This window comes from Gossypium hirsutum, chromosome D06 (genome assembly GCF_007990345.1).
Source record: "Gossypium hirsutum isolate 1008001.06 chromosome D06, Gossypium_hirsutum_v2.1, whole genome shotgun sequence".
Taxonomy (NCBI): Eukaryota; Viridiplantae; Streptophyta; class Magnoliopsida; order Malvales; family Malvaceae; genus Gossypium; species Gossypium hirsutum.
Genome location: NC_053442.1, coordinates 11,291,720 through 11,310,836, shown reverse-complemented (window position 1 = coordinate 11,310,836; position 19,117 = coordinate 11,291,720). Strand labels below are relative to the sequence as shown.

The 19,117-nt window shown below is 32.5% G+C and overlaps 1 protein-coding gene and 1 long non-coding RNA gene across 6 annotated transcripts; both read left to right on the top strand.

The window, feature by feature from the left end:
- Nucleotides 1–945: 945 nt before the first annotated feature.
- On the top strand, nt 946–4,095 carry LOC107901255 (transcription factor bHLH68). Of its 3 annotated transcripts, XM_016827180.2 has the most exons (9): nt 946–1,550; nt 1,699–2,035; nt 2,181–2,255; nt 2,617–2,682; nt 2,845–2,910; nt 3,068–3,124; nt 3,244–3,288; nt 3,551–3,598; nt 3,707–4,095. In XM_016827180.2, the coding sequence occupies exons 1-9, from the start codon at nt 1,294–1,296 to the stop codon at nt 3,824–3,826; spliced, it is 1,071 nt and encodes a 356-aa protein (XP_016682669.1). In that variant the 5' UTR covers nt 946–1,293; the 3' UTR covers nt 3,827–4,095. The 3 variants fall into 3 exon arrangements, with proteins under 3 accessions (XP_016682669.1, XP_040951598.1, XP_040951599.1); XM_041095664.1 differs by lacking the exon at nt 3,244–3,288 and having other exon boundaries at nt 965–1,550; XM_041095665.1 differs by lacking the exons at nt 3,068–3,124; nt 3,244–3,288 and having other exon boundaries at nt 965–1,550.
- Nucleotides 4,096–4,366: 271 nt separating this feature from the next.
- Nucleotides 4,367–9,083, top strand: LOC107901254 (uncharacterized). Of its 3 annotated transcripts, none has more exons than XR_005914665.1 (3): nt 4,443–4,817; nt 5,184–5,698; nt 8,865–9,083. It is a non-coding gene; the product is annotated as an uncharacterized lncRNA (long non-coding RNA). The 3 variants fall into 3 exon arrangements; XR_001685187.2 differs by lacking the exon at nt 8,865–9,083 and having other exon boundaries at nt 4,451–4,817; nt 5,184–5,476; nt 5,553–5,753; XR_005914664.1 differs by lacking the exon at nt 8,865–9,083 and having other exon boundaries at nt 4,367–4,817; nt 5,184–5,753.
- Nucleotides 9,084–19,117: the final 10,034 nt, after the last annotated feature.

Genomic DNA, 19,117 nt, shown 5'->3' with positions numbered 1-19,117 from the left:
CTTCCCCCCAAATACCTTGCAAAGGTCCTCTTTATCAGGAACCACCATTGACCCTATAACGACTGGCCCATCCACTGGTAAATCGAATTGTAAAGCTACATCATCAAGTGTGAATGTACACTCATCACATAGAAGATGGAATGTGTGCATCTCGAGTCTCCATTTTTCCACCAACACACTTATAAGTGTAGGATCCAATTTGCAGCCCATGAGCATGCGATACGCATGTAAGAATGTCGCATATTGCAAATAACCACGAATTTTAGTGTATGTACACTTTGACAAATTATGTATGAGTCCCTCCAAAACACGACCATCCGCCTATTTATATTGACAAACTAAAATATTTTAAAAATTAAAAACTTTAAAATTAACTTAATTGAAAATAAGGAAATTAATTTTTTCCCTTACCATTATTGATTGAGCGACAGAAATGTGATTGTTGTTGAAATGAATCAGAGAGCTTGCCATTCGTGAAAATTTAATTGAAATGAATAATATACGAAATAATGAAATAAAACTATAATATTTTTAAACAAAGGTATTAGAAAATTTTGAACAAAAACAGAGAAAATTGATAAATTTGAGAGAGTTGAGAGAATTGAGAGTTTAGAGAGAATGGAGAGAGTTATATTTTAGTGAAAAGAATAAAAAATGACCTGATACTTATAGGAAAAACAAATAACCGTTGCTCCTTAAAAGAATTTTCCGTTGGCAACGTTTAAATTTTGGCCATTGAAAAATGATCGTTTCGGACACAGAACAAATTGGGCGCGCTTTCATACACCCTCTCAAAAAACCGCATATTTTTTAAAACTTCGAAAAAGTGACTTATTTGACCAATTAAAAAAATTATATTCTTCTAAATTATCCTTTGTTATGAATAATTAGAAATTAATTAATTGCTACTACTTTTTCTGTCCCACTTTGAGATAAAGCAAAAGCAGGGAAAAATAGGAAGAAACAGAAAAGGAAAACGTAAAAGAAAGAGAGAATGAAAAAGGCAAAGCAATAAAGAATTAAAGGGAATAAGGCAAAAAAAAACCACAAAGGTTTTGATTCAAATTCTCTCAAACGGAATCAATAGGAGTTGATGGTTTCTTCTTTCTTCCCCCTCTACTTAAGCTAGTGTCGGAACACATCTCAAACTTTCTCTACAAGTTTTTGATTCGACAAAGGAAAGAGAAAAACGAAAACAAGGAGGAAATTAAATATAAAGTTTTTGAAGCCATCACTCCACCACCATCATCATTATTAGTTCTTTTGATAGTTTGTTGGTGAGGGAGGACGGCCATGAACCGAGGAGTGTTGCAGAGCTCACCACTGCAGCAAATGACGGCTGGAAACCTTAACTGGTGGAACATCAACACTACCATGCGTCCACCGCCGACAACTCATCTACAACCACCTTCTCATTTCTTACCTCCTTCTCCCCCTACTTTATTCCCTCAATTCACTCCCACTCCCACTCCCACTCCCACTTCTTCTTCTTCCTCCTCTTGGAATGATAATAACCAGGAGCTTCCTCAGTCATGGAGCCAACTACTCTTGTAACTCTCTCTCTCTCTCTCTCTCTCTCTCTCTCTCTCTCTCTCTCTCTTATCCCTTTATCACTTTGATTCAGTCCATAAGTATATATTATACCATACAGATACACACTTGATTAAAATAATTTGTGTTATATGTTGTTATTTGTAGTTGTGGACTGATGGGTGAAGAAGAAAAGGGTGGCATAGGCCAGTTTCAAGTTCAACCCAAGAAGTTGGAAAACTGGGAAGAACAAGCATTACAACAAACTTCAAATGCTATTTCTGCTGTGGATGTGAAGCAAGAAAACCCAAATAATTATGTGTATGGTCATGCAAATGAAGATTTTCATCATCAGGCAAATAAACCAGCTTGGTCTCATCAAATAATGGCTACTTCTTCAGCTTTATCCCCCAAGTCAGGTGTAACTAGTTTCAGTAGTAAGATGTTGGAATTTTCTGGCAACAAAGCTGATGCAAGGCAGCCACACCCAGATCGGTCTTCTGAGGTGAGTGGAACAAAGAAAGAAAATTTCAAACAGAAAGTTATAATTACACACACTTTAATTTAGGGTTTTCTGATCTATTTCAACTGATATCAAATATATGGTGTTTCTTCTTTCTCGTTCCTTTTTTTTTCTCTTGTTTTGGTAGTGTAACAGCAGTGCAAGTGGTGGGGCATGGAAGAAAGCTAGGGTTCAACCGTCCGCAACCCAATCCACCTTCAAGGTAATGTAAAAAAAAAAGAAGAAGAAGAAAAGAAAACCCAGTAAAATATTGACCTAAGCTTTCAGCCTCCATTTCTGATCTCTTTCTATCTCTGTCATATTCACCACATAAACACAAATTGCACGCACACTCATATAAGATACCCTTAAACCAGAAAACAAACACACTCTCATCTGTGGACTGGTAGAAGTTTGTCCTTCTCTGATTGTCCATTTCTTCACAGCTGATGATGCTTTTGACCTTGCTCTCTCTCTCTCTCCCCTAGCATATGTATATATATGTATGTATGAATGTGAAAAGTAATTAACTAATCATCAACTTTTTTCTTCTGATTTTATAAATTAATTTATATTCATAACAGGTGAGGAAGGAAAAACTAGGGGACAGAATTACAGCACTTCACCAGCTTGTGTCTCCATTTGGGAAGGTATAATTAAGCATTAATCAATGAAGTTTAAGAAGGCTCAAAGATTTACATCTTTATGACTTTATGGAGAAGACCTATAAAAGAAGGTTTTTATTTTTATTTTTTTAAAAAGACATTAAAAATGACTTTGGAGGTTTGTGATGGTTTTACATCTTTTTGCAGACTGACACAGCCTCCGTCTTGTTAGAAGCTATTGGGTACATCAGATTCCTTCAGAGTCAAATTGAGGTAATTTCTTTTTTCTTTTTCTTCCTGCAATCAGTAACCATCAATAACACTAACACCACACTGTTTAAAGTCTCGGCTTCAGACAAAAATTTTAAAATATTTTGTTATCGAAGTCCTAAATATTATTCCTTCTCTTACACCCCCACTTCGACTATAGGCTCTCAGCTTACCGTACTTGGGCAATGGTTCAGGAAACATAAGGCAGCAACAGCCTGTAAGAACAAATATATATTATCTTTTGTTTAGGTTCTCATATTCTTCTATTAATTATCTATGCATGAGAATATGTATATAAGCAATTAATTGATTAATGATTGGTATGATGTTGTTTAGGTTCAAGGGGAGAGAAATTGTATATTTCCTGAAGACCCTGGTCGGGTAATAAGCTTTATTGGATCCATTAGTGGGGCAATACTTGAATTTCGAAAAAAGCTATCCCTTTACTGTATTTTTGTTTAATAAAAAGACAATAAAGAAAGTTTCAAAAGAACAATGTGCTTGGCTTTACTCTTCATTAAAATCATTTTTTGTTTACATTTAATTAAATAATTAAGCTAAAACAAATGGAAAATCAATGAAATGTGCTTTAGTTTGACAAATGAATTAAAATGCTAATATATACTTTTTTGAATTTGTGTAGCTGTTGAATGAAAACTCCATGAAGAGGAAAGGTGGTCCCGATCGGCAGGTAATTCTTCTTGACAACTAAAATTAATACTATAATTTCTTAATATTTCCATTTTTTTAATTTCACGTAAATGATAAATATTCATTTTTCACAAATAATATATTATAGGAGTGTGATGAAGAACCAAAGAAGGACCTTAGGAGTAGAGGGTTGTGTTTGGTTCCTGTGTCATGCACACTTCAAGTCGGCAGTGACAACGGTGCTGATTACTGGGCTCCTGCGCTATGAGGGATTCCGATAGAAGAACCCTCGGAAAGGCTAGCAGACTTTAAACAAAACTAAAGAAATGTAGAAGCAGTGATGAGAGCTTTCCATGGGAAAGAACGATATAACATCATGAGCAGTTACTCTGCAAAGTTGAAAGGCTGATTGCTCACGATGCTATATAAATGTTCTTTCTTTTCAACAATTTGTAGATGGTTTGTGTGTTAAATTAAGCTCTAACTGGCCTGATGATTTTGAATAATTTAAGCTTATAATTATCTATATTTTTCTTTCGTTACTTGCATTATTAGCTGTTTCTACACTTTTCGCTTTGTTTATGTGTATCCTGTTGTATGAATTAACCAGTTTATAATTCATACAACTAAATATACATTTGTATAAATTTCATAATTTAATGTATGAAACAAGGTCTTACATATTTTTCTTCTTTGATTTTATTTTAAAGATTGTTTTCTTTACAAACCCTGAATTTATTGAAAATTTATGTAGATATATAGATAGTAAGTAACAATGATGCACGTATATATACTTCTTTAGGTTAAAAATTGTAGTAAAAAATGTAACTAGGTTCACATCTCTCACCTACAAGAATTTTATCCAATTCTATATATTCATGGATCCTACAATACGTCAATATGTTTGGTTGGGGGAATGGAATAGTCAATCCCTCCTTATTCTTGATGAGCAGTGAAGCTATAGCTTGGTTTATCATTTTCTTCATTCGGCGAATAGCTATTCCTTTTATATTCGTCTAATTTACAGAATATCATTTAGTGAACGGGGCTAAGAATAGCCTATTCAACAACAGAGGTAATAGCAAAAAAAATTCCACAGAAAATTTTACCCTGTATTTGTTCACCCATCGATTCCATCAATTGGTGCCTCCCTCGATTTTTTCGTTGAGAACCGTCGATTCATCTTCGACTCGTTCACTCGATTCATTTCACGGAATAAGCCTCCCCAAAGCTGCCTTCTTTCGTTTGTGAGAACCTTTGTAAGTTCCCCTTTTTTCTTCCCCTTCTTGTTTTGTAATTTCAACTATGTTTGTATTATTGGTTATATTTTTCCTCTTTCCTTTCAAAAAATTTTTCAATTATCATTTGACCCAAAAGAATATTGAGAAATATAGTTCACATAAGTAATTATTTTTCCATAATTTTCTTGAATTTTGAAGAAAAATAGAATTTTTTTTAGTTGCAAAGACTGCAGTATGGGGATAGGGTTGGAAATTGTAAATTTTGGTATTGGGACCTTTTTAATTAACCAACTGGTTAAATCCAAGTTCAGAAATTGTAGATTTTGGTATTGGAAGTATTTTTTCCATAAATCTAATTGTCTTACTTCACATGTATACGCACAGCTGCAACATGTTGTAAAATTGCAATTGCTTTCAACATTGAGGCGATGCCAAGTTCTTTGGGATGAGATGAATCATTTTGATACCAACTTCTAATACTATATCATGTTTGAAGTCTTGGAGGTGTCATGGCCCGATTTTTCCAATGAAATGAAAGTAGCCAAAGATCTTGATGATATACTTGCAGCACATGAGAAGTATCTCCACTCAATTGTAAAGCTATCAATACGTATGGGTTTAAGGAGTTGTTGCTCATATTTGAGACATCTTTTTGTACAACATCTCTTCGTTTTTAGGTAAGAAAACTTGTACTCTTCTATTATTTTTGTTCTATATTTTTACAGGCATCTGACACTGTATATTATATTTTAGATAGCTTGTTTGGAATGTTGCAGTTGATTTGAAGGTATTCTTATAATTTTGTTTATGGTGTTTATGTAGTAGTGTACAAGTTTTGGATCTGATATTCCAAGGTTCTTGGTGTTTTCTTACAGCTCTTACAATTGATATGTCCAAAGGTTGTATATTTGTACCACATTTCTCTATTTGTTAATTGATGAGCAATTCATGCTATATGTTTGATTTTTATCTCTTTTATATTAACTTAACCAGTTCTTGTGTTATACCTTTAGGGACTTTATTGTGGCACTAAGATATGGTTTTTATCTGGTTTTTGATGCAAAGCCTTTTTTTTTTGTATTTGTTGCAAATTTGGCTCACAATGCAAACTGTGATGGCTCAATGCAAGTGAACAAGGAAGTTTTACTTTCATAATTTTCTACTATAAGGGACCATTAACCTACTTGTAATATCTATCCATTTTCATTTTCCTTTTCAATTTCAATTTCTGCATAGAATAGAGATAAGTAAGTACTATAATTTTGAAATTCAAAGTATGACTAGCAATCTGGAAAGAACCTTTTACAATTTTATTTTTAGGTAGTAGGAAATTAATAATATTTAAATGCAACCAATATTTTATTTCCTTGACAGGGATGACATATGTTTCTGTTCATTATTTTGTTGTGTTCCACTGTGGAACACAACTAGATGATATATTCAGTAGTTTTGGATTATTTACACAATGTTCGTGTCATGTGAACCTATTCCTCAGCCATGATATTAATTTTGTATGTCACCCCTTAAAACTGCTTTAGCTACAAACGGCTTTTCAAAAAAAGCAAAATCCACATTACCAATGATGCTAATAGCATCAAGTGGTTGGGTTTTTACCTTGTCAATGTGAAAATTCTTATTCTCATGGCTTATCATTATAGTTTCACCCATTGATAAGCAATAGCTTTTAGATTTGAGATGCCAAGGAAGTCAATGGTGTATAAGGTGAACTGAAATCCTCTGTCCCTTCTGCTTGCTCCTATTCATGGCCCACTAATCTAATTGGTCCATGTGTCAGATTGAATTTTTTAATATCCCTAAACTGGGTCTATTAGTTTTGGGTATATTTTTCGGGTTCCGAGTGTGAAGGGTTCCGAGTGTGAAACTAGGAAGTTATGGGGTTTCTAGTAATTTTTAATTTAATTTAGGAGGTTAATTTCATCTAAAATCGATTAAAAATAATCTAGAAAAATAAAAATATTTTTAGAAAATTAATTTTAAAGCAATTAAATAATTATTAGTGAGAATAATTAATTTTGGTCAAAAAAGAATTTTAAAATGATTTTATTGGGGTTAATTTGAGTTAAATTTAAATATTAATTAAATAGGATTTAATTGTAAAACAAGAGAAAATTTAGAGTCTTTATTTGGAAAATAAACCTTAAAATTCAGAATTTTGGAGGGAAAGGATCAATTGCTAAAGTAAGGGAAATGTGGGAGTGGGAGTGGCCAGTAGACAAATTTCTCAATTTTTAAAATTTTGGTGGGTTGTTTCAGTTTTAAACACAATGCATCTAGCCTACTTTTCACACCGTTTACATCAGATTAGAGAGTTACAAAATTCATTTTCTTTGCATGGTTTAAAGATATATCATCAGATGATAGATCCAACCAATTTTCTTCTAAAAATGCACTCTCAATTCACCCGAAATTATTTTCAAAAGTAGCCAAAAATGTTCTGAAATTTCTCAAGCTTCTTAAATCAAGATTTTCAATAAACGAATTTAGAGCGAATCAAAGGTAATCTTCAATCCTAAACTTGTTTTTATGAAGATTAAAAATATTTTTACATGATTAGAGAGTCAATTAAAGGATTTTTATCAATGTCATCTTCTTCCAAGAACACATGGTTCTTTAATGATGGATCTTAAATTTTGAGAGGAAATCCACAAATCAATGGATGTTCCAACTCAAAATGGATCTATTAAAAGGTTTTGGTCTTATTTATCAAGATTAAACATTATTTGTGAGGTAATTTGAAGAAATCCAAATTTCATCATCTTCATAAATCGATTTTTCAGATTTTTGTGAAATTGATTTAAATGTGAAATTGATGCTTAGTATATGTGTATTTGGACTAGTATTGATGTTTGGAAGTGATTAGGAGGGCTGGAGAGATTGATTTTGTGAGGAATCGAGTTTTTGACTTGATGTTACAAATCCGGTAAGGTATCTTTGTGAGAGAATTTCAATTAGTATAGTTAATTAAAATTTGTGTTTATTATAGCATTGGAAAGGCGATAATGTCTAATTTACCTCTGTTGAAGCCCCAAATCTTGAAGAGGATCGAGATAACCGAAATTGAAGCTTGGAATTACTAAGTTGATCACTTGTTATGATAGAATAAAATTGTGTGGTGAGTGTTTCTAAGGGTGATTTGGTAAATTGACCATCAACTATGTTTAATTAGTATCTTAATTAATGGTTTCAATTAATTGATTATGGTTGAATGACTAATTTTGCAAGATTTGTATTAAATGTGCAAAAATTAAATTTGTATTGGAAAAAATGGTAAGTAAGCTTTTGGGTGGTGTTGTGTTATTTAATTAGATTAATCTTAAAGATGATTTAAAGCATGTGTACTGAATATTTTTATCATGATATGTTGATGTTACAATTGGTAATTGAATATGAGAAATTGCAAATGAATTGCTTGATTTAATTAGATGTTAAATGGTTATGTTACAAGTTACACATAAGCATATTGTCACATTAAATTAAGCACAATAGTGACTGATTAATATGCTATGTTTGACTGAATATATTGGCAACATGCATCATGGATCCATTGGATATAGTTGGCATGTCATAGGGTTTGTGGATACTCACCTTTATTTGTGACATTGTAAGCATATGACTCTAGGTGGACTCATTTGTTTAGAGTAGATAAGGGAGTGTTGAGCATGAGTTTCCACTCAATGGGTTATCTGAGGCGCTATAATAGAGCGTGTGCTTCGACTCGCTCAACTCGGTGGACTGTTTTTGATATTTGTGGGAGTTCGGAAATCTATTTATTCGATGTATGATCACCTGATTAAGTCATGAGAAGTGTATGTCGATCTATTTATATGTGATTGTTGCTATATTAATTGATGATTGAAAGCCATGAATAATTGATTTTTCGTATTGAAAATGCTTATGGAAATTAAATTGACATGTTTAATCATTTGGCTGACAATTGGTGAATGATTGGTTGTGAATTAAGCATGAATTGGATGTTAATTTACTAGTCGTTTTTGTTAACATTCACTGAGCTTTTTAAAGCTTACACACTCAAAATTTGTGCAGATAATCGTTGGGGTTGAGGAGTCAAGCAAGAGAGTTCCAAGAGATTTAGGCTTGGTAGAGACTTTATTACACATTTTAGTGACTGTAATCGAGCATTGTGGAACTCTCGGGAATTAGTTTGATTTTGGTTGTAATTGGACTTTGGACATTAGACATTTATTTTGGATGGTTTTATAATAGTTTTGCGGCATGTTTGAGTTTAATTATTGAATGATTTACGGTGTATTGTTTCTTGATAATACGGTGATTGATAACGCGGTGTGTGAAATATGAAATTTATATTAATGATTGTTTAAATGAAGCTTCCATAGAGTGGTTTACTAGCGACTAAGGTACTCCACTTGTTTCATTTATTCGGTATTTGATGTGCATGAAATTAATTGCCTAATTCTATTTAATTGGGGCTTAATTGATGTTAATAAATTCAATTGAAGTTGTGTGTATATATGTTAGTTAATCGTAGTTAAATCGAGTTAAATTGGCCGTTTAAATATGTAAAATCGGGTTTTAAATCGAGTTTTTCGCAAAAATAGGTGCAGTGTTTTCACACGGGCGTGTGGGATTTCCATACAAGCGCGTGTGATCTGCCTAAAAGTTTTTCACGACACGAACACGGTCATTTAATGACACATGATCTAAGGGACATGACCGTGTGGGTTTTTGGGGGTTTGAATTTTTTTCTTTTTAAATTGAAATTTTAATTTGTTTAAGTTACAATTTAGTCCTGAAAATTTATTAGTCTAATTAGATCCCTAGATGATAAGGAAACTTGGTAAATTTTTAGGATTAGTCTCATAATAGGTAAAATTCGATAGAAACACACTTAATTTGTAACTCAGAATAGGTCTTGATTGTTTGTATTTGTTACAATTTAGTCCATAATAGTAAAACTTGAATTAGACATAGCAAATGAACTCAATTTAAGCTGAAACTTTTAGGCTTGCATAATTTTGACTAAAAAAAGGTCGGTAAATGTATAGATCTAAAATCGGGTTAGTTTTATTGTAGGTGATAAAATGACAAAAATGCTCTTATGTTAAATTACCTAGGAAAAGTTTAAAATTGGCTAATAATTTGCTTTTGCATTAATAAATAACTAATATTAAGGTTCGGGTATATATTGGGTGGTCGTTAGCCAGAGAGCCACTTAGGTGGCTAATGTAACTCTTAGAATTCAAGTTGGTCCGTCCCAGTCAGGTTTTTAGCTTAACAAATTGGCTTAGCAATAAAATCATATAATGTCCATTGGTAAATAATGTAAGAGAAACACAAGCAACCAAAGGTTTTCAACTTAAAAAATTTTAGTTTGCAGCCATACCATGCTTCAAATGGAATTCTTTTATAAAAAGCTTTGGTTAGAAGTCTATTGAGCAGATAAACTGATGTGTTTGCTACCTTAAACCAAAATTCCTTCGACAACCTTTTTTCATGAAGTAAGCACTTTACCATCTTCATAATTGTTCTATTTCTTTTCTCCACCACGCCATCTTGTTATGGAGTGTAGGGTGTAGTCAACTAATGCTCGATGTTTGCATCTTGATAAAATTTGTTAATTTTTTTTAAGTATATTCAGCTTCACTATCAGATCTAATTACCTGCATCTTGCAACCACTTTGAGTTTCCACGAAAGTTTTAAACTTCCAAAAAATGTTAGCAAGTTCATATTTCAACTTCATGAAATAAGTCCAAAAAATTCTTATGTGATCATCAATGAAAGCAAGTAGTACTTATTGTCGTTCAATAATAGTGTTCTCATGGGCCCTCCTACGTCAGTGTGTATTAAATCTGATTTTTGAATAGCCTCCAAGTTGTATTTTGTGGAAAAGGAAGCCTTGTTTGTTTCCCGTATCGACAAATTTCACGTGCAGGGTAGCTCTTTCTCCAATTGAGGCAAGCCTTTTGCAAAATTGTTTTTCTTTATAAAAAGTACAGCGGCATGGTGAAAATGCCCCAACCTTTTGTACCAAAGCAAATTATTGTTTTCTTCTTTGTGTACAACAACCCGCTCGTCTTGCATCATGTCTAAGGCAAAGCTTTTTTCTTTCATATGGCTTTGAGCATGTCTCTGATTTTTATATCTTTGATTATGCAGTTTTTTTTTTCAAACAAACAACACCTTATATCTTTTTTCCAACAGCTGAGCAACACTCAAAAGGTTCTGATTACTTTCAAGTACATATAAGACATCAGAAATAAATTTCAAACATGTGTGACTTTCAATCCCCACCGTTCTTTTGCTTTCCATAGTGATATATGCCCCATTTCCAATTCTAACTTTAAAGACAACAATCTGATGAAGCTCTTTGTAGAGTTCATGACCACAAGACATATGTTTTGTACAACTGCTATATATATATATAAGCCAACTCTCGGTTGAGTTGCTAGTGGTGAAGCAGGATGCCACAAACATTTGCTCGCCATCTTATGGATTTTGAGCAACAATAGTTTCTCCTTATTGTTGTGGAGACCTTTATATTTTTTTTTCCACGTGTACTAACTATCCACACTTACTGCGTTTCACATCCGACCTCCACCAGCACCTTTTTTGTGAGTGATTTGTCTTTTTACAGTAAGGACAACATGGAAACACTTGGGCGTTGTTGCCTTTTTTGTTGTCATCTGTGGAGCCTTTGGTTTGCTTGTTTTTATTCTGCATCTTTTTCTTGTTTTTTCCACCATTGCAGCTTAGTGATTTGACTTGAAGAGCGCCCTTTATTGTTCCTCCTTGTCTTATGTGTCTCCTTTGTTCATGCGTCTGCAAAGCATTCAACAATTCTGCCAAGGTGATGGTTGATAGGTTTTTCATGTTTTCCAAAGATGAAATTATAGTCTCAAATCTTTTAGGAGTGTAACGAGGAGTTTTTGCACAATCCTAGAATCATAGAAATTAGTGCCAATGAGTCTTACATTGTTGACAATGCCAAGCAGTTTATCGGAGTATTCCTTGATAGTCTCTGATTCTTTCATCTTTTCGAACTCAAATTCTCTACAAAAATTCAATGTTTTCATACGCTTGACCCTTTCGTCTCCTTTATACTCTTGCTTTAAGAAATCTCAAGTCTCTTTGGCAGTTCTCATAGTCATTATTCCATAAAAAAATAGAAGTTGAGACTGTTGTAAACAAACTAGCTTTGGCTTTTGATTTTTGTTGCTTCCGATCTTTGTGATTTTTTATTTAAGCCACCGTTAGATTGTTTGGCAAGGGAGGAATTCCATATTCTTGTTCTACAGCTTCCCACACATCAATAGCATCAAGATAGGCTTCCATTCTAACAACCCATCCTTGATAATTTGTGTCTTCAAAAATTGGAGGAGCAACTGCAGTGAACAAAGCTTCTGTATTCATGTTTTAATTGTTATGGTTTTGTGTTTATATAAATGGTTGAAGAGTGTTTATGGGTTTTTTTTGGTTGTTTGATTTCATAAGTCCTTTAAGATATAGCTCTTGATACCAATCTGTTGGTTAACAAAGTATTAAAAGCATTTAAAGAACTTGCAGAAATCATACATTTTATTGAATAACCAAGCCATCTACTTATACAGCAAAATTTTGAAATTAAAATGCAGAAAAATATGCTATAAATCAAGATAATCTAAATTGATTTTTTTAATTTTTGACTACTTTATTTCCCAAGAATTAATGACTGATATTTTATTTTCCTAAATACCAGGGAAAAATATAACTAATGCAGCTTCAAAAATCATAAAAGTTAAAATATTCTACATCAAGCTTGGCTTCTGGATCGACTATTAGAACATCTTTTTCTTCAATAGCTTTCTTCAGTTTTTGGCTTTCTTCGTTCAAGTCAGTAATTTCTCCTCTTAGGTTATCATTTATCATTCAAAAAAGATCCCATTTTCTGAGGGCTTCAGTTGCTTCATAGTCACTTACACAAAGACAGTCATAGTTAGTCTCTTCACATGTTGCAACAGCCATAACTTTTTCTTTTACAGTGAAAAAAATGCAGTTGCATCATCACTTTTAGTATCTTCTTCACTTCAAGTCACATTCTTTTTCAAGTTATTCTCACATTTGGCTTGGATATGATCATAACCTTCGAATTCATGACAGTTGATCTCTCTCTTCTTTTCTTTTAGTTATTCTTCAGGTATGAAAAACTTTCCTTTATTTTGTTACGAGCTTCATCAATACGTCCATTTTTCTTGGATACATTTTTTGAAACATTAGCTAAAATTCTTGGTTAAATAGCCAATTCTAATAGCAAATCTTCCAAAGAGACAAATGTTTTAACAGTACTTATAAGGATAGTCGTCCAACACAAATAAGTCAGGTCACATTCACATTTTTTGTTACTATTTCTTTTTAGTAAAATCATCATTTTACTCTTTAATAAAATTTGATAAATCAATTTTTAATATTTAAAAAAAAATCTTAAACACATTTTTAAAACCGTTTTGAATCATTGCCTAAGTGGTTGGACATGCCCAAAGCATAAAACGAAATTATGATGGCTTAAAATAACTAAAAGTACAAGTGCAATGGAGTACGTATTGTGACTTGAAAGGCAAGTCTCGAGACTTGGCATACAAGTTTGAATAGTTAGCTTCTAGGTCTCAAGAGTTAGCATGTTCACTATATCTTTTTAGATACCGACTTGCCAATCTCAATACTTGAGGGGTCTAGTCTCGATACTTGATGCAGGAGACCTAAAAATTGATTAAAAAACACTTTAAACATCCCCAAACATCATTATAACATATCAATTAGATTTAATTCATATCAAAACCTTATGAACACTCATTTGAACATAAATTCATCTTTAAAACATGGCCAAATCGAATCATGACCACAACTTATCTTAAAAACATTAAAAGCATTACTCACAATCATGAAAACTTTACAAACTTAATATAAAATACATTTTGTCTATGTACATGCCATTTAAACACTTTTAATACAGAGAGTAAAAATGAATTCTCTAAACCCTTTAAACCTCACATGGAAATGTGATCTTTCATTAACAAGATCTCTAGCTTCACCAAAATTGTCTTCCACCTACGTATTTAAATGGTATCGATATTTCCCTTAAATGGTATCGATACTGATTGGAAAATCGGTATCAAAGCAACATTTTGTTTCTCATCTAAAAATCAAATCCCAAAAAATATCGGTACATTTATTAAAGTATCGATTATTTTACCCCAAGTATCGATACTCCTGATAAGGTATCAATACCAAATTACAATTCTGACTTCCTGCACAATGAAATATCACAGAGGCATCATTTTTAAAACTTGAATATCGATACCTCTACTCCAGACACAAAAAATACAGCATAATAAGGCAAATAATCCATCCCAATCATAAATCATTCAACATGTAACTAATACTTTGTCAATTAAACATCAGAATGACCACAATAACAGTTCAATTATCAAAAACATGTCTGTAACAACCCGTTTTTCTGTGGTGACAGAACAGTGGTTCTGAGACCAAAAATTTTCGTCGTGTCGACCCGTCAATTTAGTTAAGAAATTTTAACGTTTAGATAACTAATTAAGGTAAAAGAACTAAATTGTAAAAGGAGCAAAATTTGTTAATTATTGCATTTAGATTATCAAATAGCTTAATTACTAAATGAGGAAGGACCAATGAAGTAATTAAACCTTGGTAGTTGTGTAAACGGAAAAATGGAACAAAAAATTAATTAATTAAGTGTAATTGACGGAAATTTTGTAAATAAATCAAAATTAAATAAAAAAATTGAAAGAAATGGACATTTCTTATTCATTTTTCTTTACCTTTTGCTGAAACACCATTGAAGGAGGGCTCCAAGCTTTGGTTTCATCTCCTTAGTGCATTTGAGCTCAATTATCACCTATTTCTTGTAATTTTTATGCTTTTGAAATTGTTGCAACTAAGTCCAGCTAGCCCGTACCTTCGTTTTTGAATCTGTCAAAAATTTTCGAAGTTGTCATTGATGAATCTTGATTGTTTTTGGTGATAATTATGTGTTTGAAGATTTGATATAATTATTTGTTTGAAGCTTTTATATAATTATGTGCTTGAAGCTTTGATTGTGATTTTTGGTTGTTTTGTAAATTGACTTTAGTTAGTTTTTAATTAAAGGATTAAATTGTTAAAATGTTAAAATCACATGGTTAATTGGTGAATAAAAGGTGTTTTGTGGACTATTTAGGAACCTTGAACATTCAGCTGGTATGCTAAGTTTTTGTAAATGTTTAATTTGATGATTTTCGGGGCTAAGGGACTAAATTGCATAAATTGTAAAAGTTAGGGGCAATTATGTAAATTTTGAAAATAAAAGGGTATAAATTGTAGAATAAATTAGAATATGAAATGTAAGCTAATAATTGAGAAATTTTACATTTTAGATCAAGACCCTGTTGATTTATGTAGAAAAGGGAAAATTGCAAAAAAGTCCCTAAACTTTTGCAACTATTACAATTCAGTCCAGGTAAGTTCGTTTGGTTTGTAATTTAATATCTATATGAATTGTATGATGATATGATATGAAATAGTGGATATTAATTGTTCTATTTATGATGTAAAGTTGTTTGGGAAAATGTTCTTGAATTTCGATACTTGGGTCGGATGAACGCGAGATAGAATACAACTAAATGACGGTGTGTTATACGGGGATTGGAGTGGAGATTGATATGGTGTGCTCTATATATTTTTCCCAAGTATACTGAGGTTCAAAATCTGTTGCGAACCCTCGTGTTATATTAACCTGTTCTGGTATTTTATGGGGGCAGATATATAGCCTATGGGCTAGGCACTTAATGCCGAGGCATGCTATCAGTTGGATTAGCTTTCATGAGCATTTGCACATGTTTCAGTTGGATTACTTATATACTCGTATTTGTAAGTTGTTCATCAGGTTGTAAATTATTGTATTATAATTTGTTTAATGACTTTGAATGACATGACATGTACTTGACATCTTGAATTGACTCCATTGTGGGCATGTATGTTCTCCCGGAGATTATTATTTAAGTTTTTAATTGAAATATGAAATTCACCAATTTGAAATTGTGGATGGTAGGAAACATGTGTTGTTGAATCATATTTGATTTGATTGTTATATTTACTTCAGTAAGATTTATTGCTTCTGTCCGTCGAACTTACTAAGCTTCAATAAGCTTACTTGTGTTAATTTTTGTTTCTTGTAGATACTTTTGAAGGTCGAACGATCGAATCAACACTCAAGTTACACTATCCATTCGATTTCGGTAGTTTTTGAACGTTTATTTTGGATTATATGGCATCTAATAGGCTTACTATGTCATTACTTTTGTTTTGGCATGTAAATATATATAGTGTGCCTAAGTGCAAGTTGATAACTTATTGTGATATATGAATGATGGAAGATGTCTTTGATACAAACTTTTAGCATATGTATGACTAATAGGTTATATTGAATTGTTGTGAATTGAGGTGCCTATGATAGTAATATTGGTTAGAAGTTTAAGTTGTGTGAATTGGCATGTTTTGATTGATGATTTATATTGTTATATAAGTGTGAATACTTGTGGTCCATTCGGGGTACATTGGTTAGGCACTTAAGATGGTTGAATTAACATGATTTGAGCATGTTTAATGGCATTTTAAATAGGTCTAATGGCTAGTAAATGGATTATTTAGTGTCTAAAAAATCTTGAAATGATAAACTTGATGTTTAAGGCTCATTTAGGTGCACACAGCTTGGGACACGGACTGCCACACGGCTGTGTGCTACACACAGTCTAAGACACGGCAATGTGTATTAAGTCAGTGTGTTACTCGGCTTGACACACGACCGATGACACGGTCGTGTGTATCAAGTCAGTGAGTTACACTGGCAGAGACACGGGTTGGGACATGGTCGTGTGTCCCAACTTCAAAAGTCACACGATTTGGGGTGTTCCACACAGTATGACCACACGGTCGTGTGTCCCCTATTTTTGAAAATTTTCATATTTTTCCAAATTTTCCTAAATTATTTCAAATTAGTTCTTGAGAGTTTTAAGATTATTTCTTTAGTCCCGTAAGCTCGATTTAAGCCTCGTAAATGTAAGTTATTATTGTAATTCAATTACTTTGTGGTATTTGAGAAATTATATTGTAATGATCATGATTTTTACCTGTCATTTCTGTTAACTTGTTGTAGCATTCCTATAACCCTATTTCGATGACGGATAAAGGATAGGGGTGTTACAATGTCCGAGTAACCAAGTGATATAACAAGAACAATATCCATAAATCTTAAGAATAATTAATTTATGCAAATAACCAAAACATCATGGCAACATTTATGCAATAGTTCTACCATATTGCTTTTATTTTCCCAAAACATAAACGGATAAATAAACACCTATGAATTAATGTAAAAGACTTGCTTGGATCACCCCTTGGAACCACACCACTCACACCGAAACACTACTAATCTGCGATGGATTTAAAAGAAGTGGGTGAGCTTAACGAGCTTAGTGAATGCCTAGAACAACTATTATACAAACAAGTCATCATGCATTATCGAAATATCCATTTAGCACAATTACAACGTCTCGTCTTTAATATCATATTAGAGTTATTCATGCATTATTCATTAATTCATCTACATAGTAATCAGATTCACTTGTTAACATATAACATATTTCATACCATCACATTTAAAGATAGTTTGGCACTTGAGCTATGAAACGTAAAAGTGGGCTCTATCATCACTAATCGGATACACAGATCTCCAACACACCAAATGACTCATAGAGTCGAACATATCCCAAAAAGTGAAGCATATAGCTAACACTCTTCATCACACCAAACATGTCCTACAACCTCAACGCCCAAATCACATAACACATATAGGTGAGTACTCACAATCTTATGGCATGCCAACTATATCCAATGGTTTCAAGGTTCACAAGGCCAAGATATTTGTTATTACACATTTACTTACTGTTCACTGTACTTTATCTCTACATAACCATACTATAAGCACAATGTTTTCACTGTCATATAGCTCGTATATCATTCCCATAATTAACTCTTTCACAATAGCCATCATAAGCTTATTACACATATCACAATGTCACATTATAATCCAAAAATTCACAACACATTTTCACATATAAAATCATGAGTATGAGAAAGCTTACACTCGGAATTTAGAGTAGGGGTTTAAGCTATTTCTAAATTCCCCATTAACGCAATGAATCGTGTCCACAAGCAGCTATTCTAAACACTCACCAATTACACTTTCGCCGAAATGTTGAAGCCCAAACTAGCCTTTCCTTAACTCATAGATGGTCTTAATGAATCTGAAGCTTTAACACAAAAAATCACACAACAACACATTCAAAAATTAGCTAAGGACTCAACTCAAGCAATCAAAAACATAAACATAAGTCAAGTTCTCAAGTAACTGAAGTCTTCAACATAACAAACTTGATATTAAAATATCTCGGTCTATACTCAATCATTTTGCCTAAAACCACTTCCATTCATCTATTTATTCACCTATGACTAATTTTCAACCTTTAAACTACGCAAAACTACTCAAATCATGGTATCAAAATTTTTGACACGTTTTTGACAATTTCACAAAAATTCACTAAATCCTTAGAAATCTTTAACGAAACTTCAATGTAAATTTAGAAACCTTCTAATCATGTCACAACTAATTGAAAAACACTTTGAAACACGTTTTTACCTGAAATCCACCATTAACGACCCAATTTTTGGCTTTTATTTAAAACATGCAATTTAATGGCTAAAAACTCTGTTTTAAAGACTAAATAACATTAAATACTAATAAAAAGACAAATGATTACCTTCAATGGAAGAAAAACAAAGCTTTTGTCGAAAATTCAGAAAACCCACAAGCTTGAAAATGGAGAAATCTATGATTTTTGGGTATTTTTCTTGGTATTTTATAGAGGTTTAAGGCTTGGATGTTGATAGAAATCAAAATATTAGAGTTTGGAAATAAAAAATCGATTGGAAGAGGCTTAGGAGAGCAAGAAACAACACTGCAAAATGAAGAGAAAACTTTAGTGAAAATAAGCTGCAGGTGGGGAGCTATTAGGTTGATTTTTAAATTTTAGTAAAAATGCTTCATAAACGCACAAAATTTTGACCCTTTTACAAATAATCCTTATTTCAAAATTGAAAGCCTTTTTAGTATCTTTTCAAAATTTGATTTAATTTCCAAAATGTCATAGACATAAGCATTTACAAATACCATGCAAACGAAATTCTCAAACTCATTAAAGCTAAAATCCCTAAA